Raw genomic sequence first — 10440 nt, 5'->3', positions numbered from 1 at the left:
ATTTTGAAAGCAAAATTGTGGACAACTTGCCTACAAATTAGTCCCTAAGGGTATCGTAACACTACAACTCCGGGTCGCTTTAGTACTTCATCTTTTTTATTGAAAGAAGCTTTAGTACCTGATCTGATTACCCACTGGGTTCACGACCCATATACATCAATCACAATCCAAACCCACTCTCTAGTGCTAGGTCTGTATATAACAATATTAACTTTTCCCTCTTTTTTTTACCTATTCAACTAGGATGTCTTATCCTCTAGTCATTTTTCCTTCCTGATGATATGAAATTAACTTTTTTCATGGCATGAAAAAAGTTATTGATATTCCATTCATTTGCAGGATAAACGAAATTCTAAAGCAAAACTAAGAAGAATATAATGATTCAGTGGTTGTTAGAGAATTTGATTTCTATAATCCATGCTCCATTTGTTGAATTACTTTTTTACACAACACAATTTTATGATTATACTCATTTCTTTTCTTATTGTATCGACCAATTTTGCATTATTAACATCTTTGGAGTTTTTTTTCCACATACCATAGTTTTGAGATTATATTTATTTGTTTTCTTATTGTGCCTACCCTATGTTCCATGATGCTATTTTATTAAAAAAAATGCATAGACTTATGAGAGTTTGAGAATCCCTATTTATTATGCACAACAACTACCTTTTGTTTTTTTGAATTATAGGAATTATATAGTTACCTACTTTTGACATTGAGTAGAATCCATTGTATTGCATCATTTGTGGTGAGCTTCACACATCCTCAACAAAACTGCATTTCATTGTAGCGTATCACTTCCGAAGAATTACATTAATAAAATTACTCTTAAGACTCATATTCATAAAACATGTCTAATTTTGTCGTAGCCTTTAGTCACTAAAGCCACCCTCATTTATCTAATTTTAGTATTGGCATTAGTTTGATAAAACCCCACCAATGGTAGTCTTTAAAAAAACCAATGGTAGAGTTAATGCAACCGTAACAATATAAATGGTAAATCCACATGCAATGATAGGATAGAACAAGAGATATTAAGATTATGAATTTTGTAAAAACCCTAATTAACTCATAGTATTCTAAAAAATTGTGATCAATCAATTGTAACAAACGTTAATATTTATTTATTTGTTGTTTTACATTTATATGTATATTTATATGGACAAGTATACCCATCTGAAAATTAATTTTCAAAAGCATGACAATTAAACGTACATATTAAAATACAAATGGCAATAGTGGGTTTGAGTTTTCAACCTTTTACTTTATTTGGCATGTTAATAGTTTTTCTTTTTATTGTACTATACTCTTCACTAGTCCCTTTTAGTTTCAAGTATTTGCGTTTGATCAAATCCACATCCACTAGATGTTTAGAGGGGAATATGCATTATTATGAGATACATTATGCGTAAATATGTTTTTTAAAAAACTAAAAATCAAAGCTCGTAATTCACCAAATTTTAGAAAAAAACCATTTTTTTTATCAAAATAGTTAGATTCAGAGCATTCCTCTTATTAACCATATTACGGAAAGCATATTGCAAAGACACACGCACGTCAACCTGATGGTCAAGCAATCGTTGAACAACAGGTGGTCTTTTTCATATTTCTCGTTATATAGTATGCACACTAGCGTTGCTCGTCCACTTGTTTAAAGGTTGAAAGTTTATCATCTATCTAGTTGAATTGTCCTTAATTGGAAAAAATCTTAGCTCCATGTTGACTAAATAGAAACAAATGTTCTTGCATTTTTTTTTTTGAAAAAAACTCATAATGTAATGTCATAAGCTACTAAAGCGTTATACTTTACCTATTAATATAAGCGATCAAATGGTTGTAAAGCAAATACATTATCTGCAATCTATGTTAAGGACAAGCATTAAGCAAAGTGCACTTTATGATATTAGACTCTCTCTCTCTCTCTCTCTCTCTCTCTCTCTCTCTATATATATATATATATATATATATATATATATATATATATATATATATATATAGTAACACAGTGGGGAGCGTTGATGGTAATCTAACACAAGATCAAATAGTACATACACAAGATAGCGAGGCCCTCTTTTCGCCCTGTAACCGATGCATGGATTTGGCAGGACCCTTACTGATTTATTGTACCAAAGTATGGCCAATTGGTCCAGTGGCATTTGTGTGCCTTGTCCTTACATGTCTACTTTGTCATGGGTTGTCCTTGTGCATCTACTCATCTGATTTTCCTCTAATCACTAGTTCATGGCAATGAAAATTTCTTATAATAAGTAGGGAAAACAGAGATAAAGTGTCATTCCTTATAAGGAATGCAAGTATTGAATGCTATTTGCATTGTTCTTACTAAGCACTAATATGACATTTCAAAAGCAGCAAATAGGCATAGACCCCATACCAAGTCAAAACTGAGAAAAGTAAAGGATTGACAACCTCATGATCTCAGCATGTTCTTTGCTTATATTAATCGGAGCACATTTTTATGTCCATAAGTTTTGGATTGTTCATTGAAGTGTATTAAAATTGTTTTGCTTATAATCTTTCTTCAGGATGCAATCCCACAACTAAATAACCTATCTCACTCATATATAGACAGTGCAAAGTTGTGTGTGTGCATGATTGCTATTTTCATAGGTTCCAAATTCTTTTTTTGCACATCTGATCCTCCCGATGTGATCACTACTGGCCTCTGGATCATGTTTTTCGGATGTGTATATTAGATTTTTTGGGGTTAAAAAATCAATAGATTATGATAATCTGAATATTCAACCCTCAAATATTCATATTTTTAAGTAAAAAATTCCTTCTATTTTGATCATAATGAACACATCCATGGGGTCAAATTTGGTCTATACGACCTGCCCTATGTGTTTCAGTTAAGGGATTGGAACCTACAAGGTTAGCTTATATATATATATATATAGTGATTGGTACTTGCTCACACATTAGGTGCTAAATGAGCGTGCTAAATGGGTTTTTTCAGTTTTTTTATTTTATTTATATGTACTTGATTTTATAGGGATCAGCTGAAGTGTTCGATTCATGGGTGGGTTTTTATAAGGCTCAAAAAATCAACGGTCCAAAACCTTTGTAAATTTTTGAGGCTCCAAATATCATTTTTTTCATGGAAAACACATGATCCATGTGTGGATTTCTCGCAAATCGACCATGCCCATTACATTTATGGGGTCGGAACTGCAAAAAAACACTGGAAGAGCAGAAAAATCCATTTAGCACATATCATTTAGCACCTGACGTGTGAGAAACTACCAATCTCTCTCTCTCTCTCTCTCTCTCTCTCTCTCTCTATCTATCTATCTATATATATATATAGATAGAGAGAGAGAGAGAGAGATAGATAGATAGATAGATAGATATGTGTGTGTGTGGCAAAATGAGATACAAACACTTTTTTCTTCATTTTTTTATTAAAATAACCTTACATACAAACACCTCTTTTTTCTTCATTTTGTTGCCTTTTATGAAAATAACCTTTACATATACGATATATATGGTTCTTGGATCGGCTTACAACGCATAGGCAAGATTTTATAAGGATTCAAATATCAATGGCGGTATGATATTCTATTGTCCCATAAAATCATGATTTTTCATTGAAAAAGCAAGATTCAAGAGTCGATCCCTACCATTGTGGCCATGTTGAATACATTCATCAATTATATGTTCACATGTCCATGCATAGAGAACAATATATATAGATGAATGTATGCAAGCGTGCACTTTCCCAAGGTGGAATACCTAAAGATAAGCATATGGATAAGCTCCACTGCAATCATCCAAGTAAGCTTAATGCTTTCACATACTTATATGATTGTTTGTTTTTTTTTAACTCACTTTCCATCATGAACAGTCAAATCAGTTTGCAGCTACGGAATTTCTCTTTTGAGTCATCTAGTTGATGCAAAGAGCAGGCTAAATATAGCCTTACTTGCATAGGTTAGAAACACAGGAAATTAAGGAACAGAGATCCCTTTCGAAAGCATCTCAATATTTGCCTAAATCAGGTGCAATGCAAATATCGGAATACTTGCCGAAGTTGGTTCCTGGTCTAACAAATCAACTTGGAAGTAAATGAACCAACACAAACCAGATGACTTCAATCTGAATGTTTGTACAATCACAAACATTTCTCTTGCCTCCTCTGATGTCATTAAGCCTCATTGTGAAAGTGGGTCATACCAATCCACAAAAGAGAGAGAGAGAGAGAGAGAGAGAGAGAGAGAGTTTAGTGGCTAATGTTCTGTGTGAATGATAATGGCACATTTTTTTTCATAAACATGTAGACACATACATGACCTAGGGCTCATTTTTTCTTTTCTCAACCTTTAGGCAGGCAGGGCCAAGATACAAACTGCTAACTGCAAAAGGGAAGACAAACCATATGGTTGTGAACCAACTTGGTGTCCATCCCCATCTTGTTCTCCTTTGCTTGATTGCCCGTAGTCCAAGTGAAAGCCAAAACCCAACCAAACTCACCCAAAGGGCCTGCCTCTGTGTGAACTCAAAAGCTGTCTTCCCTACTGCTGCTTTGTCTGCAGTTTGTACCCGTAAAAGTGATCCCTTTCACCCTTTGAGAGCTACTATTTTTACTGCACACATAACCAACAACAGCAATGACACCAAGAGCATTAACACCAACCCTAATAGCAACCCCTACAACACTGATAATAATCACCTACAAGTGATGAAAAATCTCTTAGAAATCGCTTTGAAACCGATTGATCGATGAAGGGCCCACTTGATGTTCATCTTGGTAACTCCAACTCCCTCCTTGCTCTTGGTAGTAACCCATGGCTTCTCCAGTTGCACAACCTGAAGGGAGAGCATGAACCCCAACCCCTCCATTGCTTGAATTCCTTTGCTGCTGTTGCTGCTGTCGTTGTTGCCTATGTGGGCTGCCGGCGACGACGTGGCCAACGATGTAGTCATTCATTTGTGGAGGAAGACGGTATGAAGAATGGAATGGTGGGAGGTGTGGTGAGAGAGAAGGGGAGGATGATGGCAAAGATGATGATATTGATGAGTAGGAAGAAGAAGATAATGATGATGAGGATGATGGTGGTAGTGGAGGGTATACATATGGTGGGAGTGATTGTGATAAAATTGGAGGTGGCCTGGTGAATGAAGTCACATAGGCTAGAGATGGGTCATGATGGAAACCCACAGAGAATGCGTGTGCACCTATGTTCGGTTCTTTCAACCTGTTCCATTGCAATTCTTTTCAGTATTTATATCACAGATTTTTTTTTCTAACGAACTATCAGAAACAAGTGTAAATGGTCAACAAAAAACTACTAATTGATTTTTTTTTGTTGAAAGAAATACTAGTGATTTACAGGAACTGTGAAGATTGGAATCATAAAAAGAAAATGAAAGTATCATGCCCTCTCTCTCTCTCTCTTATTTTCTTGATTTCATTGGGTTTAATTGAAATGGTTGTGTTGTGATATATAGTTGGAAATCGAAAACTTGGAACTTCTGTCCATCTAACGCCTAATTTTCTTGCTATTAAATGGTTCTCTTTTCCTTTTGTGTTAGATGACATACCCTAAATTGAGAGCAGCTACGCTGTCATTACCATACACCAGCTGACGAGCACGATTAAGGGTCTCCGTTTCCCTCTCTGAGAAAAAACAGGCACAAAAGGAAATAAGAAAAGCAAGAAGGCTCATTAAAGATTTAGGTTAAAAAGAAGAGAAAAAAAAAGGAAAAGGCTAACGAATATCCAAAACATGCAATAGAAACAGCAAATAATAATAATAAAAATAATAGGTTGCCTTGGCGATGGCGGTTCATGTGGCCGCCGAGAGCTTGAGATTTGCAGAACTTCAGGGAACAAAACCTGCACTCGTACACCTTCCCACACGCTTCTTTTCCCTCATCAGCCCCACATTTCCTCTTTCTGCACTCTGCCACATATTTCATTTACACATATACAATATCAACATATATATATATATATATATATATATATATATATATATATATATATATATATATATATATATATATATATATATATATATATATATATATATATATATATAAACCTAAAAGATTTTTAAATTAAAATGGAAAACCCTTCTTTCTCTCTCTCGTGCTTTTCGGTTCCCACCCCCAAACTCTCTCTCTCTCTCTAGAGAGAGAGAGAGTTTGGGGAGAGAAAGAGAAAGAGTTTGGGGGTGGGCAGTAGGAGGGATGTAATACTTACTGGCAGCATCAAGCGGTGGGATTGATGCATCCTCCATGAACAGCTTGCTGTCTCTCCATCTCTCACAGTGACCGGCCATATACTCATCCGGAAAATTGTTTAGGTCAAGTGGGTTCTTCTCCGAACTCCTGAAAAAAGCACAAGCAGGTTGAGATTCAGGCTCCCAACCAAAAACCCAACAAAAATAATTCTACCGAGAACAAACGTAATAGTAAGAAGAATAACAAAAAGAAAAAGAAGAAGAAAGATTTTAAAAAGAAAAACAGAGAGAGAAAGAAAAATAAAAGGGCAACAACAACAATGAAAGGGAAAGTGCAAAAAGAAGGACTATGAGGAGGAAGATGGTTCAGGTGTCTAACATTTTAGAGAGAGAGAGTTTGAGTCTTTTGTGTTTGTGCTTTCGTTGGTGATAATGAAAGGGAGGATGTAGGAAATGAGGAAGACTGCAGTTTACTGTCGATATAAGGGGAGTGAGGGTGAAGTAGCGAGGGTCGAAACTTCCCTATCAACTCTGCATGCTCGTCGGACATCTCGGTCGTCGTGACGTTGAGACACGCCACCACCCACCCACACCCCCCTCTCTCTTTCATTTTATCTCACCAAGGGGTCCCTCCTCCTTATCATGTGATGATAGAAGTGTGAAGGGCTTAAGGGGTTATTCTTGTTTGGTTGAGAGAGGACGAGGCGAAACCTCCTGTTCCCTATTACCCCTACTCACCTCCCCCTACCACTACAAACACTGTACCACGACTGCTGCTCTCGCTGCTACTACGAGTCTCTCTCTCTTATTCATTATTATCTTTGTTAGCTCCATGTCTCATGTCTCATGAGTCATCATCAAATGTAAATAGGACAAAAAGAAATTTACATAAAAGCAATTTGGGATAAAAAAACCAAATTCTTAATCAAGTTGGCGCCTTTCCCCCGAAAAGTAACAGGACCTAGACCTAAGATGAAATCCTTAATAAAGTCTCTTGTTGAAACTCTCACATTTATCTTCTCTTTTACCGTATAGGGTTGAACATGAAATCATTCCGATTATGTTTTAGAGTTGCTGTTGAAAACGCTAACATGATCACGCGGGATCACATCGTGATCCAATAAGGGCTCTACCCACAGCATTGGAATCGTGATCTGTTGGATCACGGTAAGAGCCCCACAACAACCGAATCGTGATCTAGAAGAATCATGATAAGAGCTCCTCTCAACCGACCTTTTCTACCTCTTCACATACTACCTGCTATATTCACGCCTTATCACACTGGGCATTATCCTCTGCTCACGCAGCATTATCCTTATTAAGGATAATGTTATTATCGTCCATGACTGTTTATAAATACTCAGCTGTAACCGGTGAATTTGTGTGATAAAAATAATATAACCCTCTGCATTTTCTCCCGTGGATATAGGCTTAAAGCTGAACCACGTTCACTGCTGCATCTTATCTCTTCTTCTTCTATTTTCTTATTTTATCATGGTATCAAAGCAAGCTCAAACGAACTCGTAACCCTAATTGCATGCATCTCTAACCCTTGTCGATGGCAAAAAGAGAGAACGAGTTAAGTTCTCCTGTGCACGTCACGTCAAAGATGATAATCCAAGAGCAGAACCCAACACTGAAGATCAACACCATGCCATTCACTCAAGATCAACACCATGCCATTAAACAGATCCAACTACCTTACATGGTTGAAGGTTGCCACGCTCTTCCTCACTGAAAAGTCCAAATTGGGGTTCGTCAATGGTAAGATCGTCCCTCCAAAACCTGAGGACCCAGCCTACGATGAGTGAGAGTCAGGAAACCACCTCGTCATGTCTTGGTTGTTAAACTTTATGGACCTCAATATCGTTGAGGGTTTTCTATTTCTAGACACTGCCAAAGACATATGAGACTCCCTGAAAGATATTTATAGTGAGCAAAATAACCTCGGTAGACTTTACCAACTCCAGCAGGATATCACTCACCTGACCAAAGGTGATATACCATTCCATTCATACCTTAGCTCCCTGCATGCCATATGGGATGAAATGAATCTATATCGTCTAATCACTAACGATATAGACATCATCAAGAAGTGTGTCGAGGAGGACAAGGTGTTCAAGACCCTTGCTGGCCCTCAAACAAGACTACGACAACTTGAGAAATCAAATCCTCATGTCCAGGAAAATGCCTCGCTTCAATGAGGTTTGTTTCATTATCCAGCGTGAAGAGACACGCCAGAAAGTTATGGGATCTGAATCCAAACCCCATGTTGAAACGACTGAGAAAGTTGTGTTCTCAAGCAGTTCGAAGGAGAGCTCAGCCAAACCTCCCACCGAGTATGTGGGGAACGAACACCCACATGGTTGAGTGAGGTCTCGATGTAGTCACTGCAAGAAACTTGAGCACTTAAAAAAAAATGTTGGGTCCTTCATGGGCGCCCTAAACAACAAAAGTCGCAGACCAATAACAAGGGGTCAAAAGTAAGAATCACCATGGATGACCTCGCACAACTTCTATAACAAATCAATAAATCCAACCTAGCGACAAAACTTTAAGGTCAACAAAAAGAAGTTACAGGTAAGATGTTCGTGCTTAACTCTAAACTTATCAATTTCATGTGGGTAATCGACACTGACGCTACCGACCACATGACAAGCAAGGTCGATCTGTTGAAAAACCTATGATTGATCGGCCAACAAAGGCCCCATTGGCATTGCTAATGGAACTCAGATCTCCATCCCGAACATTGGTGATGCCTCTCTCCTTAACGGGTCAGGCCTCTCAGAAGCCCTATACATTCCCTATTTTCCTTTTAGCCTCATTTCCGTTAGCAAGATTATAGAAAGTCATAACTATGTTGCAATTTTTTGCTCTAAGCATGTAATTTTTCATGATTTGAACACGAGGAAGGTGATTGGTAGAGGATACACAGTGAATGAGCTCTATCTTCTTGTTATAGAAAGTCAAACCCACGTTGCTTGCAAGACGACTGACACAGACATGAAGTGGCAGTCCAGTCTCGGACACCTCTCTCACCAAATTTTAAAAAAGGATATTCTCTGACATCCCACTATTTCAAATATTGTGTGAAGCATGTCAATATTCTAAACAAACCAGAATCCCTTTTTCTTTGTCTGAAACAAAAAGCAATGGGAATTTTTCACTTATTCACTCTGATGTATGGGGGCCAACTCCTATTGAATCATATTCAGGTTTCAGATACTTTATAACTTTTATTGATGATCACTCACATGCAATGTGGGTATATTTTCTTAAACACAAGGACAAAGTCCTTGATACTTATAGGAAATTTAAGAACATGGTCAAAACCCAGTTCAATGAAAAGATCAAAATCTTTCATTCAGACAATGGGATAGAGTATATCAACACCAAGTTTGTTGAACATCTTACCAATCATGGCATAACCCACCAAACCAATTGCATCGGCACACCCCAACAAAACAGTGTTACCGAGCTAATATATCCAGGGCCTTCATGTTTCATATGAACATCCCCAAGCACTTCTGGGTAGACACTATATCCACTGCCTGCTATGTATCAAATCATCTACCGAGCCAAGCCATCAGTTACATGACCCCCATGGAAATTATTAAGGCAAAAAATCCATCCTTGTCACATCTACAAGTGTTTGAGTGTAAGTGCTTCGTTCACCTAAAAGAGTAGCATAGACACAAATTTGAAAGGAGGGTAACTAAGTGCATATTCCTGGGGTATTCCTCTTTAAAGAAGAAATACAAATGCTACGACCTCATAAGCAAGAGACTCTTCTTCTTCCAGGATGTCAAATTCTTTGAGTAAGAGACCTACTACCAAGATAAGGACATATCCTTTTTTTACCATGATTTCCAGGGGGATTGCACACCGCATGACACTGCCCTGGTCCTACCAGCCATAGATGTCAGAGACGTATCCCTCACCAGAATCACTAACAATGCATCATCTGAGCGTCCCAACACCGATGCCTCCACAAGTTTGGGTGCACAGATGCCCACCGAGAACCCTATCGAGCACGCTATCATACCACAAAAATCCGGTAGAGCTACCAGATGTCCCAATAGACTGAGAGACTTCTACACCTACCTCACCTCCGGATCTACCAATCACCCTATTGAAAGGCATGTATCCATTGATGGGTTCTCTAATGCATATATCTTATATCTATACAATGTATACTCTAATACGAAGCCATCGACCTTCAGAGAAGTCA

General features: G+C 37.7%; 1 protein-coding gene across 1 annotated transcript; it reads right to left on the bottom strand.

Annotated features, from left to right (window-relative positions):
- Positions 1-5552: 5552 nt before the first annotated feature.
- LOC149827390 (zinc finger protein STAMENLESS 1-like) lies at positions 5553-7519 on the bottom strand. Its single transcript, XM_090018501.1, has 4 exons — positions 7467-7519; positions 6230-6357; positions 5796-5927; positions 5553-5641 (listed from the first exon to the last, which is right to left on the bottom strand). The coding sequence occupies exons 1-4, from the start codon at positions 7517-7519 to the stop codon at positions 5553-5555; spliced, it is 402 nt and encodes a 133-aa protein (XP_089874627.1).
- Positions 7520-10440: the final 2921 nt, after the last annotated feature.

The sequence above is a fragment of the Nuphar pumila genome, chromosome 10, assembly GCF_984573655.1.
Source record: "Nuphar pumila chromosome 10, dmNupPumi1.hap1.1, whole genome shotgun sequence".
Lineage (NCBI taxonomy): Eukaryota > Viridiplantae > Streptophyta > Magnoliopsida > Nymphaeales > Nymphaeaceae > Nuphar > Nuphar pumila.
This window is presented reverse-complemented; position numbering and strand designations above follow the sequence as displayed.

Coding starts and splice junctions, on each gene's coding strand:
- LOC149827390 (XM_090018501.1), bottom strand. CDS start 7,519: ATGCTGCGTGAGCAGAGGATAATGCCCAGTGTGATAAGGCGTGAATAT. Junction 6,358..7,466: donor ATAAGGCGTGAATATAGCAG/GTAGTATGTGAA, acceptor TGCTTTTTTCAG/GAGTTCGGAGAAGAACCCAC. Junction 5,642..5,795: donor CATGAACCGCCATCGCCAAG/GCAACCTATTAT, acceptor GTTTTTTCTCAG/AGAGGGAAACGGAGACCCTT.